Source organism: Rhamphochromis longiceps, linkage group LG8, assembly GCF_057381845.1.
Source record: "Rhamphochromis longiceps isolate RC_006_pf linkage group LG8, R_longiceps_female_GT1.1, whole genome shotgun sequence".
NCBI classification, from domain to species: Eukaryota; Metazoa; Chordata; class Actinopteri; order Cichliformes; family Cichlidae; genus Rhamphochromis; species Rhamphochromis longiceps.
In genome coordinates, this window is record NC_140564.1 from 16,737,300 (window position 1) to 16,759,928 (window position 22,629).

General features: G+C 40.3%; 4 protein-coding genes across 13 annotated transcripts; 3 read left to right on the plus strand and 1 right to left on the minus strand.

Moving 5' to 3' along the window:
* The first annotated feature begins 7 nt into the window (after positions 1-7).
* Positions 8-5,545, plus strand: phkg2 (phosphorylase kinase, gamma 2 (testis)). The gene is made up of 10 exons (XM_085416093.1): positions 8-215; positions 458-569; positions 1,716-1,891; positions 1,991-2,045; positions 2,154-2,219; positions 3,109-3,272; positions 3,355-3,445; positions 3,532-3,685; positions 3,830-3,955; positions 4,050-5,545. Exons 2-10 carry the CDS (start codon positions 475-477, stop codon positions 4,293-4,295), a joined length of 1,173 nt encoding a protein of 390 aa, XP_085272219.1. The 5' UTR covers positions 8-215; positions 458-474; the 3' UTR covers positions 4,296-5,545.
* Positions 5,546-5,609: 64 nt separating this feature from the next.
* On the minus strand, positions 5,610-21,849 carry cfap119 (cilia and flagella associated protein 119). 7 transcript variants are annotated; one of them, XM_085416100.1, is made up of 10 exons: positions 21,713-21,849; positions 9,509-9,710; positions 8,801-8,835; positions 8,627-8,687; positions 8,374-8,537; positions 7,980-8,050; positions 7,752-7,868; positions 6,976-7,054; positions 5,871-5,945; positions 5,610-5,764 (listed from the first exon to the last, which is right to left on the minus strand). In XM_085416100.1, the coding sequence occupies exons 4-10, from the start codon at positions 8,668-8,670 to the stop codon at positions 5,610-5,612; spliced, it is 705 nt and encodes a 234-aa protein (XP_085272226.1). In that variant the 5' UTR covers positions 8,671-8,687; positions 8,801-8,835; positions 9,509-9,710; positions 21,713-21,849. The 7 variants fall into 7 exon arrangements, with proteins under 7 accessions (XP_085272226.1, XP_085272224.1, XP_085272222.1 ...); XM_085416098.1 differs by having other exon boundaries at positions 8,627-8,692; XM_085416096.1 differs by having other exon boundaries at positions 8,627-8,692; positions 8,778-8,835.
* LOC146663363 (uncharacterized) lies at positions 9,706-16,105 on the plus strand. Of its 4 annotated transcripts, XM_085416091.1 has the most exons (12): positions 9,706-10,518; positions 11,364-11,523; positions 11,660-11,890; positions 11,980-12,108; positions 12,229-12,408; positions 12,686-12,846; positions 12,937-13,098; positions 13,198-13,310; positions 14,596-14,710; positions 14,850-14,948; positions 15,043-15,214; positions 15,300-16,105. In XM_085416091.1, exons 1-12 carry the CDS (start codon positions 10,477-10,479, stop codon positions 15,431-15,433), a joined length of 1,698 nt encoding a protein of 565 aa, XP_085272217.1. In that variant the 5' UTR covers positions 9,706-10,476; the 3' UTR covers positions 15,434-16,105. The 4 variants fall into 4 exon arrangements, with proteins under 4 accessions (XP_085272217.1, XP_085272215.1, XP_085272216.1 ...); XM_085416089.1 differs by having other exon boundaries at positions 11,980-12,408; XM_085416090.1 differs by having other exon boundaries at positions 12,686-13,098.
* LOC146663364 (interleukin-21 receptor) lies at positions 17,377-22,624 on the plus strand. The gene is made up of 8 exons (XM_085416092.1): positions 17,377-17,728; positions 18,653-18,779; positions 18,866-19,047; positions 19,134-19,288; positions 21,075-21,252; positions 21,365-21,470; positions 21,563-21,641; positions 21,726-22,624. The coding sequence occupies exons 1-8, from the start codon at positions 17,629-17,631 to the stop codon at positions 22,143-22,145; spliced, it is 1,347 nt and encodes a 448-aa protein (XP_085272218.1). The 5' UTR covers positions 17,377-17,628; the 3' UTR covers positions 22,146-22,624.
* The last annotated feature ends 5 nt before the right edge of the window (positions 22,625-22,629 follow it).

The following is a 22,629-nucleotide window of genomic DNA, read 5'->3' on the forward strand; positions in this document are numbered from 1 at the left end:
CCTGCGACACACTGTAATAATAACTTCCAGGACTGTGACCAGAATGTAAACAGTGCTCAGGTGATAGCTAACTGCTGTTAACATTAACGGTAGCTAATTTCGTTACTGTAGCCGCTTAATCGCACACGTTATGGCTTCACTATAGATTCCTCGACCTGAGAGGGCTTCCTGATTCCTCGTTTCCCTCTCTGTCTTGTCGTTTGATTGCATAAATGGTGAGTAGCTTCCTGTTCGGTCAGTGAACCTGCTGCTGTATCAAGGCCATAGCAAAGACAGTTACCTAACCGTTTTGATGGACTTCTAAATAACAATAGGTCGAGGAGGAGATGTGTGTATACACGTTTGACCTGCTAACTAGATTTAAACTAAAGCTAAGGGCACAAGAGTTAGGTAACTAGTTCCTGTTTATTCAGAACCACTGGTACAAACTAAGACACGTGACTATTTTTTTTAACAGCTCCATAAGCTGTAAACATGACCAAAGACATCGTTGTTGGGGACGAACTACCAGACTGGGTGGGGGCCAAGGAGTTTTATCAGAAGTATGATCCTAAAGAGGTGATTGGCAGGTAAGTCAACCAAAATAGATATACAATGCTGTTAAAAAGCATCCATCGTGATTTGTTTGTTGCTGTCGTTGCTTTTCATATTTGTTACACTGTATGTTTCATATCATCAATAAATTTTAAATATTAGACAAAGATAACCCAAATAAATTCGAAAGGAGGAGAGAGGGAGGGGAGAGGGAGGGGAAACAGGAGGACAAAGGAGGGAACAACTAAGCTGTAGTGCCTCTTCACCTCACTGTGCAATACCTTTTGTGCAATACTTTTGTAAATAGTCAACGGTGCAATAGACTCAATACTTGAAATGTGCAATTCACTTGTATTTTTATTTTTATTCCTATTTATTCTATTTATCCCCTTCGTATATTTTATTTATATTGTCTCTGTATTTATATATATGTGTGTGTGTATAACTCTGTAACTTCTGTCGGTGCTGTGCTTTTTTGGAAATCGAATTTCCCAGAGGAACCCACCCGAGGGATTAATAAAGTTCTATCTTATCTTATCTTATCTTATCTTATCTTAAATGCAGTTTTTGTTTATTAAAGGTGGAAAAAAAAGTTACTGACATCTATCAATCTTGAAAGAGTTACAAAAACAAGCCTTTGGAACTCCATGGAGAAATGGAGAAAACCTGAAAATGCGGTGAACCTTCCCAGGAGTGGCCGGCCTTAAAATGACTCCAAGATGCCACCGACAACATCCAGGACGTCACAAAAGAACCCAGAGCTACATCTAAAGAACTGTGGGCCTAACTTGCCCCAGGAGCTGCTTTACTGCCTCAGAACCTCAATAACTTGCTATAATTGATGAAACAATGAATTCTGCGCTCTACCAGAAGATCCAGAAGGAGAATGTACAGCAGTCTGTTAAGCCACTGACACTCAAGCCCACACGGGTTATGCAGCAGAACAATGATCCAAAACACACCAGCAAGTCCACATCTGAATTCTAAGAAGAGTGGAACAAAAGTATGTTCAGGTTATCGTTGTCTAATATTAAAATGAGTATAATGATCTGAAACATGTAAGTGGAATGGGGCAAATACTGTGCACAAATACTGTACACAGAGCTACTGTGTACATTTTTAAAACCGTGTCATTTCTTTAATAATGTTGAAAATGCACTGTATTGTATGCTCATTGTCAGGGGTGTGAGCAGTGTGGTGCGCAGGTGTGTGCACAGACACACGGGCCAGGAGCTGGCGGTGAAGATTATCGAGATCACAGCTGAGAAGATGACAATCCAGCAGTTGGAGGAGGTGAAAATTTCCACGCTGAAAGAGATCCAAGTGCTCAACATGGTGAAGGGACACCCCTCCATCAGTACGTTGCTGTTCTCTCTCCTTTTGTTAAGGAATCATAAAATTTCTTTCCATAAAGTTTGGTAAGTGTTAAAGTTTTCTTCTGTTTCATTCCCTTTAGTCACCCTCATTGATTCCTATGAGTCTGCTACATTCATATTTTTGGTGTTTGATCTGTGAGTATGAGGACAAAAAACTATTAAACTAAATACTTTTTACACTCCCAACCTGAAATTCAATTTTTTTTCAACAACATTTGTCAATTTGCTGTCTTTTGTTGACAGCATGAGACGTGGAGAGCTGTTTGACTACCTCACAGAAAAAGTTACCTTAAGTGAGAAGGAAACCAGGTGAGCCGCAGCATGACTGCACTATATCTGTATTAATTAATACTAGCAGCATTTTGCATTGGGCACATCATAAAGTTCTGTTTCTGCAGACCATATTGCAAAATATGCCGCCTTTCAAGATTTTATTTAAAAGTTATCCAGCGAGCAGCTCTGCGTTAAAGAGCTGCTGAATATCTAAATATAATCACACGTTTGGTGTCGACTCCCACTTTTAATCTCGTGTCACGCAGCCCAACTTAATCTCACATCAAAAAAGCCGAAGCCTCAAAGCTGCAGCTTTAAAAAAGAAAAACACTCATGTTTTTGGGGTGGTTGTTGTAGTTTTGTAGTGTTTGTTATTAGCATTGTCCTGCTGAAAAATGCAAGGCCTTCCCAGAAAAAATGTCTGGATGGGAGCACATGTTGCTCTAAAACTTGTATATACATTTCATCACAGATGTTGCCTTTCCAGATGTGCAAGATCACAGTCGCAGTGCTGCTTTTTAGCTTTGTTGCTTGCGTACAGAGATTTCTCCAGATTCTCTGAGTTGAGGTTATGGGAGTTCATATTATGTATAGTAGATAATGAGGTATTCAAAGTCTTTGCAACTCATTGAGGAACATTATTCTAAAATTGCTTCACAATTTTTAGATGCAGGTTTTTGCAGATTGTTGACTCTCCACCCATCTTTATTTCTGAGAAGCTCTGATTCTCTAAGATTTTCATTTTATACCCACTCATTTTAATCACTTGGTGAAGCCAGCAATGTTGTGTATCCCATGAATAATCAAGCCAAAGATATGATTAAAATTACACAAACATATTACACAGTGTTTACTCTGAACCTTAGACACGCTCGGACGAAATCTATTTTACACGGATCAAATGTGTGTATTCGGTTCTTTACAGGAGCATGATGCGAGCTCTGCTGGAGGCCGTGCAATACCTTCATTCCCTCAACATCGTACACCGGGATCTGAAACCGGAGAACATTCTCCTGGACGATTATGGCCATATCAAACTCTCTGACTTTGGTTTTTCCGTGCAGCTACAACCTGGGGAGAAGCTTCGAGGTATGGCTGTGGATCATGAGCATATCCTGTGACAAGTGTTCATCCATTATTAGTTTAAAACAATCTTTTCTGTTATAATCAGAGCTCTGTGGGACACCTGGTTATTTGGCGCCCGAAATACTAAAGTGTTCCATGGATGAAATGCACCCAGGCTACGGCAAGGAGGTCGATCTGTGAGTCTGTCTTTGTTCGGCGGAGATTTACAAACGTGCTACTTCTCACTGCCGTTTCTAACATTTGCATGGTGTGTGTTTCTAAGCTGGGCCTGTGGAGTCATCCTCTTCACCTTACTAGCTGGCTCGCCTCCATTCTGGCACCGTAAGCAGATGCTGATGCTGAGGATGATAATGGAGGGTCGCTATCAGTTCAGCTCCCCAGAGTGGGACGACCGGTCTGACACTGTGAAGGATCTGGTAAGCTCATACAGTCAGCTTATTCTGTACTGCAGCAACCCTAATATTGACATTTTCAGTGCAAAGAATAAATCATATTGCAGTATTTGCATCTCTTAAATCATTCGTGTGTACTTCTGTAATCTTTGTGCTTGTGATACTCAGATATCCAGGCTGCTGGTGGTGGACCCAGCTAACCGTCTCACTGCTGAGCAAGCCTTGGCCCATTCCTTCTTCAGGCAGTACCAGCGGGAGGATGTGAGGCTCTTCAGCCCCAGAAAGACGTTTAGGGTGAGCCGCTGTGTTAGCCCAGCATTGTTATTGCCGCTGATTTAAACTGTCTGTGGAAAAAGGAAATAACTTCCACATGCTTCCATGCATCCAGGTTCTGATAGTGAGCGTGCTCGCCTGCATCAGGATGTACAGCCGCTACCGCAGGGTGCGGCCGCTAACCCGAGAGGTGCTGGCGAGGGATCCTTACTCCATCCGCGGCGTGCGCAAGCTCATCGACGGCTGCGCCTTCCGGATCTACGGGCACTGGGTCAAGAAAGGGGAGCAGCAGAACCGAGCAGCCCTCTTTCAGAACACTGCTAAGATCATGCTGCTAGAGCTGGAGGAGTTTGAAACATAAAAGGTCAACCTCGTCGCTCAAAAACGCTTTTATGTATCCGTTTGCATGTGCTGTCATTGCGGTGTTTGCTCCATCGAGTTACTGTTTCAAGATAAGGAATGCAGGGACGGGGGATCTTTGTGTGCCTTAATGCGCATCGTGGCTCTGAAAGTTCAAGATAAGCATGCACCACTTAATATTCCTTATCTGTTGTTGTCTGAAACTCCCTGTCAGGTCATCCGGTTTGCAGTGCAATTTGCCGTTGAGGACACCTTGCACGATCTCTTTAGTAAAACTCATCATAATATATATTTAGGATTTTATGTGTTAATCGTCCGTTATAACTGAGTAGGCCAGTGGCGTCAAACTCATTTTAATTCATGGGCCACATGCAGCCCAATTTGATCGCAAGTAAAAGTGTTTCATAATAAAAATCTATTTTAAAAAAAATCTTAAAAATGTTCCTTTTCTTTTAGCGGCGAGTACAATTATGTATTTAATAAATCCTACATTTACTAAACAGATGATGGTGAAATTAAGTGTCGCTCTTAACGACTTACAAGACGAGTGGCCCACAGTGTGTGTGTTTGACCCCTCTGATGTAGAGAAAGCACTGTGTAGGTTAAGTGGAAATCAAAGCACTGAGATTAGTTATTAGTTATATACCTAGTATGCTCATATTGACTCTACTTGAGTAGCTTTGCATGATTCACGGTTCATAAAAACACTTGTATGTCTTTTACTGCGCATTAGTGCAAACCTTCAGGCCACACGACCATTAAGCCAACTTTCTTCCTTATTACCTGAAACTTTAATATAACACGTAACATTGTAATACTACAAAAACAGCAGAAAATAAGGAAAAAGCATAATAAGTCTCCTTTATTAGACACATACAGGTACATAGAAGTGCTGCGTTAAAGCTCAGATTTACATATATGCCAGTATTACGAGTCAGCACTGGGGCACATGTGTGAAATATTCAAGTTAAATATTTGGAGTGTTTGTCGTGTTTCATGCATGCAAGCATTCCTCAACAGGAAACCCACTCAAGACTAACTGTGAACATCGTTTGCGACTGTAAAACTAACAAGCACCATTCCTAACTCAGTTCATTCTTTCATCTAGAGAGAATTACGTTCTTTTGATTTCCTGGAAGTGCCTGTTTGGGGAAAAAAACATGTAATTATATAAATGCAGGTATAAAGTATGTTGTGCTGTACATGGAGAAAAATGGTTTTATTGACAATAAAACAAATGTTTTAATCGTGCTGCTTTGTAGGAGTGCTTTATTTGAAATCTACCACCTATCTAGATGGGGTAAAAAAAAGTGTGTTATTTTTTGGCTTTGTGGCTGTTCTGTGAGTAATCTAAAGCACTGTTTTGCTGAGATGCTTTTTCTTTAATCCGCTGATCTAGTTGCCCAGACACAAGCATCATCTGCTCTCTGACTTGTTGCTCTATCAGCGCCTTCAGCTCAGATGTGGCTCCTGAAAGAGAGGAAATGAAGCCGTTCCTTGCATGACTTTGCTTGGGCTGTGTTGGACTGTAAAAGTTATGCCTGCAGCATAACTGCTGCGCTGCCGTGATTTTTACCTGCTGGGGCCGCGATGGAGGCTTGCTGTGTTTCAGAAGACGTCCCATCTTCCGCCTCTGTCTCATTCTCAACACCTGGTCGGATAAAAGTAATAATAAATATAGCTCAGTACTTTTTTTTTTTTACTTTTTTTTTCTAAATATCCCATTTTTAATGCAACACATAACAAGGCAGGTGCTGGATTGGAGGAGTTTTTTTTTTTTTCTTTTAATATTCATTTCCACAGGAAGTGAAAAGGAGATTAAGAATGTTTTGCAAGAGTACATCTGATCCAATTTCACTCTAACCACAACTGTGCAAGATTGGATCACACATGTAGTCACTGCAAAGAGGTAGAAGACGATTTTTATACACTACATGAACTGAATTTCTGAGCCAGCTATACAAAGAAATCCATGCCATGAAGCACCCGGCATACTGTTTCTGTACTGGTGATAATTCCAGAGAAGGGTCGGAGCTCTGCAGTTAAGTGAGCCAGCAGAGCATTGGCTGGGTTTCTGCAGTTCCTAAAAGCGTCTACTTTGCAATAATCTCACTTACAGGTGATGGTAGAATATGTATGAGAGAAAAATTTTTACAAAATGAGTTGTTGCAATGGCGACATCCTATTACAGCGCCACGCTCAAATTCAGTGAGCTCTTTAGAGCGACCCATTCTTTCACAAATGTTTGTAAAGGCAGACTGCGTAGCTTGTTGCTTCATTTTATGCATCTGTGGCAATGCGACTGAAAACATCTGAATTTACTTTCTTTCTTATCTTAACACTGTATGATTTCAGATTGCTTTTCCTTTTTTTGTCTTCATTGTCTGACAGCTTTGTTTGTGCCAAACACGTTTGCTTTTCCAAGATGAACTCTGTAAATTCTCTATAGGCTCTTCTTCGTGTGTTACTTTTATCTGTTTTTGTTTATTCATTTCTATTCGTGTTATTTCTGTTAATACAGTATATGTGTGATATGGCATTGTCTAAACTGACAGGCAGGAGGGTAAAAGAAAGAGGGAGAAAGAAAAAAGGGAACAGGGGAGAATAAAGGCGAGAATAAAATATAATTGCTCTCCCCTGCTATATGTAACTTTAATGCTACTAAAAACTTTGCTTTTTACCTGGCGCAGAAGAATCCTCCACAGTAGGGGATCCAATATCCGGCATCCCAGAGTATCTCAAAGACAGATCAAGATTCACCTGTTGGTGGAAAAAAAACTTACTTAAAATGTATTTGGTACACAGGGGGCACTACTGAGAACAGGAAAGCTGCACAGAGGGTAACTAACATGGCCCAAAAAAATCATTGGCTGCCCACTGCCACCCCTGGAGGCCATCACCAGATCCTCCTGTCTCAGGAAAAACCAGGGCCATCACAGGTGACCCCTGGTAGGCACCTCCAGACTCACTAACAGCTTCTTGCCCTGGGCCATTCAGACTGTTAACACTATCCCCCCACAACACACCCACCCACCTCTAGCCACTCAGAATCTATTCAGACCAAGTCTTTTCTTTGCACTATCTCCAAGCACTTTGCTCTCCATTGTGTGCCTTTCTATTGCTTTGTACATACATATATACATATTCCTCTAGTTTGTATATATCTCTTCTGTTCCTATATATTCCTGATGTCTTTACTATTTTATTTTTTTTTACTCCTGCACAGCTGTCGTGGAGCACCCATAATTTCCTTGTATGACAATGACAATAAAGGGTTATTCTATTCTATTCTATTCTATTCTATTCTATATTTGTTTGTTTGTATATTTGTGATATAATTTATTATTTCACAAACAAGCATGTAGCACTAAATACAATCTATGTGCTTTAGAAATACATTTTACTTTACCTAATGACAAATACTGAAAACTCAAGTCAGTTAATTCATGACATTTACCTGTGTGGTAAAGATATATTTATATAGCTTGTAGTGTTTCATGTAGTTGTTGAGGATGTATGTTAAGACACGGTTAACCTCATCAGCATTGAAGAGGCTGATGCTGAACGGAGGCCGCTGTAGAGGGGAGACACACACGCACACACAAACACACTATGAATCAGCATTACAGTCGTGGATCTGTATGAGTTTGAAAATGAAACAGTGACTGCCAAATTTTGCACACACCCTGACTGAGTGGCATAACAGAAGCTCTCTGCAGTACTTGAAACACTGCTCCGAGTTATTGAGTGGAGTTTCTGCAAGAAAGGAGGTTCAGACACATGTCATGTAAAGTTAAAGGATACTTTGGCATTTAATGGTGGTGATGCAAGTCACGTGACACTAGGTCAACAATCTTACTGAGTTAATCACTGACTCATAAGATTGTACAGTATTTCCTTCAATTGCCTAAATACTGTATTTTTTTTACAGACTTAACAGAAGAGTTGAGTCTGCGCTAAACAAATGTTGTGAGAAGAGATCATTTGTACTGTTTTGATTTTAAACACATCATTTTCAAAGCCACATAGACCCCCGCCTTGCTGACTACACATAGTTAAGATAAAGCTACTTTGCTTACCCACGTTGGCTTCATGAATTGACTTGATAATGGACAAGAGAGTAGACGTTTGTTCTTTGTTGAAGCTGTGCTCTCTGCAGAAAAGCACCGTCTGAACGTACAGCTCCAGAAGAACTCCCTTTCTGGGTTCAGGGAGGTCAACTCGAAGCACACTGCACAGAGCACTGTCACAGAGGAGAACAAGTAACCCCCCCTAAATAACGTCTGTGCCCTATAATTGAGTGATTATTGTTTATAAATGAGTGACAGAAACCTCTCCAGATCGGGAATGGATTGCATTTTGTTGATCTCTTCCATATCATGGTAGCTTACATCTGTCCTGAGGGAAATAGATTCATGGATAAATATTACAATCAGGCAGGCAAAGTGTAAATAAAATGGAAGCTAACGAAAATGATCTGCACCGTGTGTGTGACCCAGCTCTCACCATAGCATCACTTTAGCTTTCAGGTCATGTGGTAGCTACAAAAGAAAACGATGCTTTTTATACATTGTAATCCATTACAAATAATAATAAAAGCTCTGTCAATTGTAAGATGTAACATGAATATTTATGCCAAAATTGTTTTTTTTTAATTAACAGAGGCTAAATGAGTAGGAAGTAAAGAGAACCGAACACAGAAGCAGCGAATAAAACTTGAAGAGCATACCTTAATTGTCCCATCCATTTTTAAAAGTTATTATTTCTTTAGGTGAAATAACTAGCTATAGTTAAAATGGACAGACTTCAAAACATGTTTTACAGTTTAAAGAAAATATATCAGAAAATAAATCTGCCTGGAGTATGCTCCGTTTTGTTAGCCACCTGTATCCTAGCAACAGGCCACTTTTTTCTTTTTCCGGTTCAGTGTCCTACAAAATAAAACAACAAAATAAACATTTCTTTACTGTTTATCACATTATTATACACCATGTTATATAATTTAATAGATCTTATTTATGCAGCAATGCTCTTAAAGGTAACGGCATGAGCCGCACTGATTTGTTATTATCTTATAATTTAATGTAAAGTGAAGTGCCCCCCCCCCCCCCCACACACACACACACACACACACACACACACACACACACACACGCACACAACGAAACAAAACAAAAAGAAAACCAAAACAATAATAATGAATTAATTAAAAACCTCATCACTTGGTACATTTGCAAGTCCTCGGTTAAACCCATGATGATGAGATCAGCGCTCTGTGGGAGTCATCCATCTGCTGTTGGATTTCTTGTTCTTGTGGCTGAAAATAGGAGGCTAACGACCTTTGGCTGTATGTTTTCGGATCGTTATGCCAAACGTAGTGCCAACATAATGCAGGATGAAGAGTCGAAAGTTAAATCTAAAAATAAACAGAGAGAAAAAAAATTGCAGGCGAAAGATGTAATGAGCCAGGCTGTTGTGTGATAAATAAAAGAAAATTAAAGATGCTGGGTTTGGAACTCTTTTTAAGCTCTCCATCGCTGCGTGAAGCTGTAACCATGGCAACGCCATAAACCTGCCTGAGTTTTCTGTCAACAGCTGTGTGCTTTTGTTTTTTTGTTTTTTGTTTATGTTTATGTTTTGGGGGGTTTTTTTTGGGGGGGGGGGGGGGGGTGTCATTAACTGAATCCAAAGCGATGCATAGAAAACCTAATAGCGAGAAGCTTTGGGGGCTATCTGTGCGACTGCTGTGGCTTCCGTGTTTGTTTACGGGGTAAGTGATGGAGGAGCTGGGAGTGGATGGGGGCACCACATTCCTGTTTCTCTTGCCTCACGTTTCTGCTGCAGGCCTTAACATCTTCATGAAGTAGTATGGAAAGCCTGTTCAACAGGCTGCTCGTCACCCTGACTGAGCTGCCGCTGCAGTTTAAGAACATTATCCCCATTTAATCTACTTTGCCTTCTGCTGCACGCAGGTGGACAGACTGGCAGATGGAGCTGGGCGGCACAATCAAACACCCGCTTTCCGTCCTTAATTGCACGTAGTGGGTTTTTCTCTGGACACAGTCGACATTTTTTAATTGTTCTCACCTTGAGCGTTGATGGTGGACTTCATCTTTTGTTTGCAGATACTCTGATTCATCTAGTGACTGCTTCATCAGTTAATAGGGAGGTTTTACCCGGACATGGAGGAGCCCGACATACGACAACAGAAGCTGGACAACCAGGTGAAGATACAATGATTATAATTTAAATATATCTTTTATATATTCTAGTTTCCACTGGTACAAGAATCGTAATTGCAAACATTACATAGGTTTTACCATTTTGTAAAAAGCATGCAAGACTGTCACAGTGAGACTGGAGCAAACACTAAAATTTTGTCAATTGTTGCTCACAAGTACTAACATTTAAGCATAGCTTTACAAAAATAGATACATTTAAAAAAAAAATCTTTCTCCAGTTGGAAAAGGTCACAGTCTGTGTCAGAACCACCTGCTGTTTCCTGAGCTGCTAAACTTCAAGTCCCAGACACGTTTATGCTATACAGTATGCGGTTTTGATCTATTTAAGCTTTACATATATGCCCTATAGTAGTCACGTCAGCACGTAACCCATAGTAGTAAAGTACTAATCCTAAATTAAGAACTAGCAGTATTAGTGTAGTAAACTGTGAAAATGAAAATGCAGGTGCATGAGCAATCATTTAGGCTGTCCAGAATTAAAACCACTACAACTCACTATCTAACTTCCCAGAGCCCTTCCCTTAGCCTGGTTCTCCTGGAGCTTTCTTCCTGGTAAAGGGGAGTTTTTCCTTCCCACTGTTGCCAAGTGCTCGTCCTCTGACTGTTGGGTCTTTACCTTAAATATAAGCACTTTTAGGTGACTGTTGTTGTGATTTGGCAATACATAAATAAAATTGAATTCAACTGAATTCAGTTGCATGAGAAAGAAAGCAGAACATTGTTTTATTAATGACTCTCAAGAGCCCATTTGGACCATATCTATGTAAATATATTTCCATGTGTGAACACTGTGTAGAGACTGAGTTTGTCTGATGTGTGACCCACAGCGAACCCTTTTGATGAAGAAGCAGCAGAAGAAGAGAGCTGATTCTCAAATGGTGTTGACCAACCGGGACACTCGAGAGAAGAATCGAAAGCACAAAGCTGTCCACTCTGATGAGACGCCTCTGTTGATCAGCCAATCACTGAGTAGCACTTCTCTTAGTGGTTGGTGTTAGAATAATTAATTAGAATAAATCATTTAAAAAAAACTAAACATGTCTTTACAATGTGTGATTTAATTTTTTATTTTTTCATCATTTATAAATCTTTTTTGTTTGTTTGTTTTTTGCTTATTTTGAAGATCAAGTTGAGCATGCCCATGATAACCCACTGGATGTGATTACACTTGGTGAAGGTGACACAACAGCAAATGTGGAGTTAGATGAGATGCCTGCAGAGAAGCCAGTCGTTCCCAAGAAAATGAACTTGGAGATTGACAGAGAGCCTGAGGTGAAATACGAAGGGGCCAACGAAGCCCAAGCGGAAGGGAAAAAGACAAAGAAGAAAGATGTGAAAAAGGACAAAGCCAAACGTAAGCGGTCATGTAAGAAACTGTCCCGTGCTTTGATGAACGCTGTTCGTTACAGACGCCTATTGATCAGCAACTAACTGCTTTTTCAGAGGTGGAAGAGACAGAGGAAAAGAAGAAAGAAAAAGACACGGAGAAGAAGGAGAAAAAAACAAAGAAGAAGAGCAAAGACTCTGTCGACGCACCGAAGACAAATAAGACAACCAAACAAGAGCGCAAAAGTAATAAAACAAATTCACACTTCCACTCTAAGAGCTTTGCATCTAACAAGAAAAAACCCACTTCCATTAAATTAAAGGAGCTTCACATCAAGCTTTATGCAAATGTCTGCTCTTTTACAGAGAAGAACCTACAGGAGGCTTTAACGTCTGAAGCAGTGTCAGCAGAGGTAAGCCCAGAGAAGACTAAACAAGATCAAAGTGAAGCTGAACAAGAAGAAGAAGAAGAAGAAGAAGAAGAAGAAGATGGGCTTCAGAGGAATGCTTCTCAAACACCTAAAAGGAAAAAAGACCTGGACACATGTGAGAGAAAAATCTGTTCTGCATGATGTCTTGATGCATTCTCAATCATCCAGGAAAGTAAATCTCCAAAAGTTGATTCTGTTCATCTGGACGTAGCGTTTTGTGGGAGAAATGTTTCGTCACTCATCCAAGTGACTTCTTCAGTCTCGACTGACGAAACGTTTCTCCCACAAAACGCCACGTCCAGATGAACAGAATCAACATCTGGAGGTATTCTGTATGATCCCCGGTTCTTTAAAGTTTTATAAAAGAACATTGTCATTGTTTATCTCCATAGCCAGATGCCAAATAAGTGACGAGAGCAAAGACGAGGAGGTCCAAGAGAAAGAGAAAAAAGAGAAAAAGTCACACAAAGCAGAGAAAACTACACGAAGTCTAGCGTCCCTGAACTCCAACTACAGGGAGAGTTCATCTACAGCCAGTGAATCTAATGAAAGAGTAAGACGTTACAGGCGCAAGAAGCAAAAACAAACAAAAAAACAAATGGAAAAGATCTCAAAAAATCATTTACATCCTTTTTCTTTTCAGCCAACTTCTCCAATATCAGTGGAAGATCTTGAGAAGTTTGCCTTACGTCCTGCTCCTAGAGATGTGACGATCCAGTGCAGGGTCACGAGGGACAGGAGAGGCATGGAGAAGGGCATTTACCCAACTTACTACCTCCACATGGAGAAAGAGGATGGAAAGAGGGTTGGTGCACTGATTTTAGCTACAGTAATTTCATTTTGCTGTCGTATTTGTGTCAAAGCATCATTCTCTCCCTCTGTTTAACCACTGTGCCACCTCTAGGTGTTTCTAATGGCGGGCCGAAAGAGAAAGAAGTGCAAAACATCCAACTATCTCATCTCTACTGACCCCACAAATCTATCCAGAGATACAAACTCCTACATAGGAAAACTAAGGTGATTTCACCATTTAAAATGAAAAAATGTAGTATGATCTGGTCTTTTGGTCTTGTGCCACAGCTCTGATCGGTTGTAACCTCGGTCATTTTCATCCCAAAATTCCTTGGAGATCTTTGGACAGCTGAACTCACTTTTTAAACCTTTTTATTTACATAGAAAATTCAGGTTTTTCATAAAAATTAATTCAGCGAGTTATAGTAAAAGTAAAGCAAAGTAAAAGTTGTGATTTTTACTTTGCTTTCTTTAAAGAATTGTCTTATCTGCAGCATTCACAGCCATGCCGACCTTTGCCACTCTCGCTGTAAGTTTGTTAAGGTAATCTGGAGGCGTTTCACACCTCCAAAGCACCTCCAGTAAGATGGATTGGCACTTCTTACATGCCATATGGTCAAACTGTTCTCATGACAGCTGAACAGAGCAGGAAAGGGTCTGCTTTATTATACCAGCTGACTGCTTCTTTGAGAGGTATGAAATATCTGCGTGGTTTTAAAGTAAACTGGCTTCAGTCGAGCAGCGTCCGTCATATATCTTGCACAGATCTCCCACTTCACCACTACCAAAGTACACACTCCTTCACATTTCCTTTATGATACTCAGAGCTCGTGTCAGGCACGTGCCCAGTTGCCTTATGTCTAACAACTGTTCCTTAGAACTGTTGGTCGCCCCATGATCGGAAGGTCGGCGGTTCGAATCCACTTAACGGCTACCCTGAGGTACCCCTGAGCAAGGTACCGTCCCTACACACTGCTCCCCGGGCGCCTGCTTAGTGGGCTGCCCACTGCTTCACTGAGTGAATGGGTCAAATGCAGAGAAAAACAAGTAATTTCCCCATGGGGATCAATAAAGTATCCATTATTATTATTATTATTATTAACACTTCAAATGCACAGTAACCTGTCTGGCTTAGCCAGAAATCATTTGCCCTGCAATAGAATCTATGACACATGGGAGGCTCCAGCTACAGACATAAAGAACTCAAGAAAAAGCACCATAAGATTAGTGTGAGAGCACCACGAATGTGTAAAAAAAAAAAAGCCACTGCACTCCATCTGTGATTGCTGATGTTCCAATCTGGACCAAAGTGAACTGACAGCCATCTGAAGAGTGAGCCCGGCTAATAGTTGGGGTTTAAAAGCACTTGTCACCACTCTGGCCTTTTCCCTAACAAAGATCTGCAATGCTGACTTACCGGAAAAAATAAGTGAGCATCAAAGCATCTGTGGTGTGTGTGCTAGCTCAAATTGTTTTAGATCATGATTGTGATAGGACTCATTTGTTTCAGGTCAAATGTGCTAGGTACAAAGTTCACAGTCTATGATGGAGGTGAAAACCCGGAGAAAAAACCTTTCATAAAAGAGTGTGAATCAGTGAGGCAAGAGCTAGCAGCAATTTGCTACGTAGGTACCACACACACACACACACACACACACACACACACACACACACACACACACACACACACACACACACATGCATGCTATTTGCAGAACAGACAAAGCTTTCCAACATGCATCACAACCATTTATCACATTCCAGGAGACAAATGTGCTGGGTTTCAAGGGTCCAAGGAAGATGACGGTGCTCATCCCTGGCATGCTGGAGAATGATGAAAGAGTGGTCATCCGGCCCAAAAATGTATAAGTAAAACATAAAACTCATTCACAGTGTTATTAAACCTGTGATAGGAGTGAATTATTTCAGATCAACTTATCTTATCCTCTTATTCCAGGACCTGGAGACTCTGTTGACCCGCCATGCAAATGGCAACACGGACAAACTGGTCACCTTGGTGAACAAATCCCCGAGCTGGAACGAACAGACTCAGTCGTACGTGCTCAACTTTCACGGACGTGTCACCCAGGCCTCTGTCAAAAACTTCCAGATCATCCACCCTGACAATGGTAGGGCGACTTATTGTCCGTCTCTGAATAACCACTGGAGAAACGATTTGGCTCATTAACTTCAATGCCCTCCTGTTTTTTCCAGAGGACTACATCGTGATGCAGTTTGGCCGCGTAGCTGAGGACGTCTTCTCGATGGACTACAGTTTCCCTATGTGTGCCCTGCAAGCTTTTGCCATCACCCTCTCATCCTTTGATGGCAAGCTGGCCTGCGAGTGAGCGATGCTGGTGTGCCTCAAGTGCTTAAAGAGATCCCCACACAGGATCAGTTTTCATGTTCTGTATCCTGCCGGACTGTAACACTAACATATACATTTAATATGCCACAGACATCAGAGGAGACTTATTTTATAGGGCTGTTTACTATTTTATCACCACTGTTAAAATAAGGGTTTACTTTTCATATTTCTCAGATGTGCAAAGAACTTTTCAAATGTGAAAGATTACCATGTGAAAACTACCCATTAAATATTGATTAACAGCATTAACAGTATTAAAAGTGTGCGAAGAGTCATATTTAAAATATTTAATCGTTCTCTATGTTTACTTAATGAATTTTATTATTTAAACATTACATTGCTGATATTTTCCGTGACAAAAAAAGCCCACAGTGTTATCAGCCTGTGGACTTTTCCATTAACTTGATTAGTACAACTTTTGCAGCTTCAATCAGCCTCTCAGATTTGTATCAGTGTGATTACATGTGACATCTCTAGCTATTTGCTATCATCTCAGAGTGTTTATCACGAAAAGGAAACTTTTTTTTTTATCAAAGTACTAAAAACAGAGGAAAAAAACTGTATCAGATGTAGAAGAACTGCAGCACGTTGCAGATTTCTCTTCTTGCACAATATAAAGATTCGAACACTAGTTCCATCCCAGGACCATCACCATTGCTGATCTCAAGCAAGTTTTAATGCTGCTTAACAGGAAAAAGGGGGGGACAGAAGTCATTTGGGTTTCAGTTAGTAAAAATAAGCCTCAGTTTCGTTCTGTGGTAAAGTAAGACGATCGGAGGTAAACAGGTATTTTTGAAACCTAACCTCTGCAATCGCATTTATACATTGCCATTCTGTGTTTATTCATTTCCTGTTGAAATGGTATTATAGCGCAAAAAAATGTTTGCGGGTATTCCCATCACAATATCTACTAATACTTGCTGCAGCATACTTCACAAGTAAAGCAGGCGATGCATTATGTAACTGGGCCCTCAGGCCGTAAAAAAAAACACGAGTGCATGATGAATGAGACACATCCAGCTAAAGTGAGATTCAGTCTGCTAGAGTGTGTTTACACATTTGTAAATAAACAAAATCATGAACCCTAGAGGAAGCCGTGAAACTCACCATCAGCTCTTATCTTTTGTAACATCTTTCACCAAAGGCGTACACAACCCCAATTTCAGCTAATCTGCTCTCAGTGCATGTTGCACAACACCCTTGCAGGTTGCACAATAATTAGCATACTCTAATATCAGGTTACTTGTTAAATTGAAGTAATAATAATAATGATATAGAAAGTGCTGTGGTGGCTTAAAGGTAGATTAAGGCATGCAAACTTGGACTGCGTGGCTTTTTGCTGTCTAGATTCCACAGGAAGAGCACGTAAATGTACTGTTTTCTGTAAATATGAATAAAACAACTCAGGAATAAATAGCAAAGAAAACCTACTTTTAAAAAAATATTATATGAAAGTCAAAAGATGTTGATGTGCAGTATACAAAAGGTAAAAATCTTAATCCTGTTTAGACATTTACAGCCAATGTGCAGAAAATGTTAACACACAAATATGTGTTTAGAGGTGTGTTTTAAATCTGTGTCCCTAAAGCAGATGAATGTCTGACAGAAATGAGTGGATATCTTACGCTGTAGGTTTAGAGCTCAGTGAAAGGTGTTTATATAGTCATTTCTGTCACATGGCATCTCAGGCTTCATCGTTTTTGCAGCTTATCAGCTCATCAGTCATTCAAACTGAGTTTGGATGATAAGACGGCTGTGTCTTCCAGCTTTGTGCCCATTCAGAAAGTTACTACATGAAGTAACCTTAAAACTGTAGATGCACCTCAGCAGGTGGGCTGTGGAGCATCTCGGCCCAAAGCACTTCACCTTTTGCTTCCTCTAAACAAGCTAAACGGGCTCTGGTAAAGATTTCATGACAATTGCAAACAAGTGCACAGTCAGACAGACTGTAATATGAAACACTGCTAGGTTAAACTCTTTTCACACGCTTTCATAAAAAGCTGCTCTCTTTAAAAAGCACATCCTCTCCCACCAGTGACAATGATAGTGGTGAGTGACAGCTATCTGTGTGAGAAGCCTGAGCGGTTACGCCTCTCAGTCTGCGTTTAAAACCCGCTTTACAAAAGAGTCAGGACAGTATGACTCAATCTTTGGGCTGAGCTGGCGTCTGGTGCGATGGATTGGCATCCACCCCTGAGGATGAAGGCGACGCTGCTGATTGTGTTCCTGCTCAAATCTACCAACATCGTCAGGCTACATGGAAGTCCATTAGCAGGTTATAATTCTTACTTTGTTTTTTTGTTTTTCCGTCAGATAAAAGACAATTGTACAGCTGTAAAATGTAAGTGTAAGAGCTTTAAAGCACTAGATGTAACAACACTAACGCAATAACGGCTAGATTAAATGGCTAAATGAGCTTAAGCTCTCAAATGAGGTTCTTCATTATACAATAAAGTGACAAACTATTTACTGTTTTTGTGCATTTCACCCTAGTTGCTAATCTACAACAACCATGATACATCAAAAGCAGCACTTAAATGATGTTTTGAGATGCCTGGATCTATGTCGTTGTACAGGTTGTCCATTATTTTGCTAAGTCCATCTCCTGGTGCTCATGCCGTCATGTCAAATTGCCCTTGAGAAAGACACTGAACCCCAAAACGTTGATCAGCCAGCAGCTCAAGTCATGAATTGTGTGCACTCAAAAAGATAGAAAAGTATTATCAAAGTGCAAATCATCATGATTCAGTTGCTTCAAGCAATAGGGACTGTGTAAAAATGCTTTCTGAATAATTCTGAAACTTCCTGTTGGTTCTTCGCTTCTAATTGTTTGCTTTCTTGGCAGAGGCAGAGAAGGTAGCGCAAAGGGGGAAAAAAATAGCACTAGTATTAATGCACGTTTGTAAGAGCTGCACTTGACTTGTTGATCTGATACTGACACCTGATCTATGGTTTTAGCTCTCTTTAGATTAGAACATTAATCACACTGCAGATCTCATTGTCTCTCATATAAACACAATTTCAGTGTATATATAGGCCAGTCATGAGTGTTTTAAGCTATTACAATATAATTCTATTCTGGACTGGCTAGCACATGCTTATTCACTAACAGTCTTGAGTTAAACATGGACTTGAAATGTTTCTACTTCATTTTGTTTTGCTCTGTAATCATAACTATCTTTTCTATGGGGTTTCCTAGGAGCGGACTACAATCTTCACTGTGTCAATGATTACCTAACCACCGTCTACTGCTCCCTGAACATCACTCCATCAGAAAACACCTCAAACAGCAACAGCTCCTACTGGCTCATTTTTACAGACTTCGAGTGAGACTCTTTTTACTAACGCATTTAAGAATGATGGGTCACCTTTAACGCCATGCACCTTATTGCTGCTTCTCTTTTTCTCACAGAACGTACAAGTGCATGCTGACACACACCAAAGAGAACTATTTCTGCACATTTACAACATCGCCCGATAATGACGATACGTTTGCAGATTTAGAAGTATACAAAATCTCACTTTGCCACGACCCAAATGAGGAGTCTGAAACCTGTGACGTGCTAGATGAACAGTACTTACCTGTGCACAACAGTAAGCAGCGTAATGATCATCTGTGTTGGCAGGACTCATAAATGTATGAATTATTGTTTTTTAACAGTCACACATCTTCTTATCAGTTAAACCAAACGCACCGTGCTGCCTCTCAGTCAGCCACAACTCAAGTCACCACCACTTTGGTTGGAAAAGCACTTACGAGAATTATACCAGCTTCACTGCTCTGCCCAACAACCTGGAGTATCAGCTCCATTACTACAAGAGGGGAGAACATAAGGTATGCTTCAGCTAATCAGCAGGAATGACAAAGGGTAAAACTGAATGGTAAAAATCTACAAATGAAAACCTGTTTTTTATGTTGTGAGGTAAAAAAAAAAAAAACCCACAGTTTTCCAAATGTAATAATATAAATAAGAATAAAAAATTGAAATCTTCTATACTTTCTGGTAAATATCTAGTTCTAAACTGAGATGTCAAACAGCTGCAGTGTTTTTATCTGCTAGTGCTGTGGGTGTTAGCTCAGTGTGGCGACAGTTTGCGGCAGAAACTGTGAATTTATTCAAGCTGAAGGCATTTTACACCGCTTGTTGATCTGATTCTGTCTCTGTGAGCACAAAGATTCAGGTTATACCTGTTGGCAAGTTGAGGTTTGTATTAAATAGAGCATTGCACGAGTTTTCACACTTCCACAGTTCCTCTACATGCTGGGACTTGCTCGAGTAAAAACTCTAAAAGTGAATTAAAACAGGGCATTTAACCATCTGACACAATCAAACAGAGGTTTTACACATTTTATATGCAAACAGCTCCATCGAGTAGTGCAGTCATGTCAAACACATCTTACAACATTAGGCAGAGTAGTGAAATTCCCCTTTCTGTTGGTGTAAAGTTTAACTATACGTTTCATCTCGGCGATATCTCAATGTAAGATAAAGAAGTGCAGTTTCAAGTGTTTGTCTCGGTTTTTCTACATGATAAAGAAATGCTGCTGGAGTAAGTGAAAAATCTGTCAGCACGACTACAGAAAAAGTTCTGGTAGTTCATTGCCCAAACTGTCCTGTAATTTTAATAGAACAATTTTGTTATTTCAAATGAAATAAGAAATAATTTAAAGAGAAAAAGAAATGAGAAAAGAAACAGTCGTCTTTATAGTAGTTAGCAGAAAAAACAGGAAAGTGAAGGAAAGTTTCTCTTATTTAATTGCTTATCTGTTACTAACAGTTATAATAATACAATTAAAAGTTCAAAAATTATCCCCTCCTTTACAAGTTCCAAAACCATCTACTGGGCCAGATTTGAGTTTTTGCCGACCGGACTCCAGCACGCAGGGTCTTTTTTTTTTACACCCTATTTTTCACCCTCTCTTGCATATAAAAGATCTCTGGTTCAAATCTACATTCAGGGTGTTGCATGCTGATGTGCTCCAAATGATGGTCCCTAGGCCTGGATAAATGTGTGTCAGAGATAAATCTGGGAGACAGAAAGCAGCCAAAAATTTTGTCTTCAGTTTTTTTTTCTTCTATTAAAGTAAAATGTGTCAAAATCTGCTATTAAAAAACTTACACCATTCAAGGCAGACCATAAGTACTGGGACACTTAAGTTTAGTAAATGAATGGGTAAACAGGTCCCTGAATGGGAGCATGTGTTACCAATTTTCGGCCTTTTTCTCTAAATTCTCGGAGTCTTCTTGTATTATGTTCTGTAGATGATCACATATTTAAAGGTTTTACGACTTCTTTTTATTAGGCCGAAATTGTTCCAAAATTTGGGGCATGAAATAATATAAAGGCTAATTTACACCATTGAGGCCTGCTCTCAAAAACTAAACTAGTGTTTAAAGTTAGTTTTGAGAACGTGCAGGGCCAGTAAGGAGCGTGACGTCATGTGGTTGGTAGGTTGCGGCTCGTAGACTTACATTAGTTTATCTAACTAGTGACAGAATCGATACTCTTGTGGAAAATGATGACACTAAACCTGCAAATAAGTTTATAAAGAAGAACAGAACAGGGCATTTCTGTCTTCTGAAAATTAATGGGATGCTTTTATGTTTTATTTCTTTCAGGTAAAAATTCGTGAAATTAGCACACAAAGTACGGGTATTTCTTTGGAAGATCAGAACTTTGAACCAGACACCGAGTATAGTGCTAGAGTACGGTCCATTCCCAATAAGGCTACGTACCAAGGCGAGTGGAGTCACTGGTCTGATGAGGCTCACTGGAGGACTAACCCTGCTGCGGATGGTGAGTCTCAATAAAAAAGAAAGCAGCTAGATTTAGATAAAACAATCATAAGCAGAAATTGATTTCTTGGATTTCTTCTGCTTCAGTATTTTCTATTGTGTTCCCCACACAGGTTTGTCAACGCGCATGTTCATTTCTGAAATGTGTAAGAAGGTGCTCATTCCCATCTGTGGGCTGGTGCTATTCGTCATACTGATCTGCTACGCTCCTGTTAAAAAGTAACGTTATATCATGTAAAGCCTCACTTCACAAAACATTAAGTTTCATATAAAGTCATTTTTGTACTATATTGCACTTTCTATGCTCACAGGTGGAAGCAAAATGTATTTATCCCAACTCCGGCTCCCTATTTCCACACCCTGTACAGTGACTGCCAGGGAGATTTCAAGGTAAGTTCAGCTTTTCATGTAAAAAACAGAAAAAAAAGTCCCAAACTTAATGTCATTAGGATGTAACTGACCTTGTGATTGCAGAGCTGGGTGGTTACGCAAGAAAACACAGCAGACACGCTAGAAAAAGCGGAAACGCTTCAGATCGACACCTTGACAAAGTGTGCAGAAGTCCAGGAGGATGACTGTCGTCCACCCCACTTTGACCAGCACGTGATGGAGGGCAGCTCCTACAGCAACATAACTCCTTCGGTCTGTGATACCACTCTCCTGGGCGTCCCGTACGCTGTGAGCACCATGATTCCACTCTCAGCTCAGGGGAGCCCAATGAACAGCCTGGTTCTAGACTCCCAATTAGGGAGTCCTTCTGGAGACTCGGGCTGCTGGCTCTGCAGTGACACGTCCCTAGAAAGGGAGCCTCCCTGGTACTGCAATGAGTACTGCACCCTGAGTGCTTTCCAGCAGTCCAGTTCTATCCTGGCAGAGCACCATGGGAGCTTGTAAAAACAAGTCTTGCCCAACAGGGATCAACTCAAGAAAGCTTGAAAGTTGTCATGAAAAGGAACATTTTTCCACTGGACGGAGTAGTCCACGTTACGATTCAGTAGCTAATAGAACCTGTAGCAGAAATAACTCATTTTATCAGTCCTTCTCGTTGTGGGGTAATTTTGACATGCTCTTCTTTATAATGTTACTTCAGTTTATTGTTAATTCTGCGCATTAAGCTATAAATAGTCCTCTTGAGGGCCCACCACAGGATTTCAATCAGGCTGTGGTCTAAACTTCTGGGCCATTGCGGCACCTTGAATTTTTTTTTTCCTTTTTTTACAGATTTTATGTAGCATTTAGTTACATGTTGTCCATGTACTACTTCACTGATGTTTTTATCTTTTATGCACAGTCCAAACCTGTCTGGAAACAGGGTGAAAGTCTTATTTTGTGACTCATCCGTTTTGTTTCTGCATCACTGAAATGCAAGATGAACTTC

What these genes read in the sequence shown, in the direction of transcription:
- phkg2 (XM_085416093.1), top strand. Translation starts at nt 475, where the DNA reads ATGACCAAAGACATCGTTGTTGGGGACGAACTACCAGACTGGGTGGGG. An exon ending in GAAGGGACACCCCTCCATCA is followed by an intron (nt 1,892 to 1,990) that starts GTACGTTGCTGT and finishes CATTCCCTTTAG; the next exon opens with TCACCCTCATTGATTCCTAT. An exon ending in ACCTGGGGAGAAGCTTCGAG is followed by an intron (nt 3,273 to 3,354) that starts GTATGGCTGTGG and finishes TGTTATAATCAG; the next exon opens with AGCTCTGTGGGACACCTGGT.
- cfap119 (XM_085416095.1), bottom strand. An exon ending in TGTTATGCCACTCAGTCAGG is followed by an intron (nt 7,869 to 7,979) that starts GTGTGTGCAAAA and finishes TCCCCTCTACAG; the next exon opens with CGGCCTCCGTTCAGCATCAG. An exon ending in CTCCATCGCGGCCCCAGCAG is followed by an intron (nt 5,765 to 5,870) that starts GTAAAAATCACG and finishes CCTCTCTTTCAG; the next exon opens with GAGCCACATCTGAGCTGAAG.
- LOC146663363 (XM_085416088.1), top strand. Translation starts at nt 10,477, where the DNA reads ATGGAGGAGCCCGACATACGACAACAGAAGCTGGACAACCAG. An exon ending in AGAAAGAGGATGGAAAGAGG is followed by an intron (nt 13,099 to 13,197) that starts GTTGGTGCACTG and finishes TGCCACCTCTAG; the next exon opens with GTGTTTCTAATGGCGGGCCG. An exon ending in GATCATCCACCCTGACAATG is followed by an intron (nt 15,215 to 15,299) that starts GTAGGGCGACTT and finishes TGTTTTTTCCAG; the next exon opens with AGGACTACATCGTGATGCAG.
- LOC146663364 (XM_085416092.1), top strand. Translation starts at nt 17,629, where the DNA reads ATGGATTGGCATCCACCCCTGAGGATGAAGGCGACGCTGCTGATTGTG. An exon ending in ACATGGAAGTCCATTAGCAG is followed by an intron (nt 17,729 to 18,652) that starts GTTATAATTCTT and finishes GGGGTTTCCTAG; the next exon opens with GAGCGGACTACAATCTTCAC. An exon ending in TGCTACGCTCCTGTTAAAAA is followed by an intron (nt 21,471 to 21,562) that starts GTAACGTTATAT and finishes CTATGCTCACAG; the next exon opens with GTGGAAGCAAAATGTATTTA.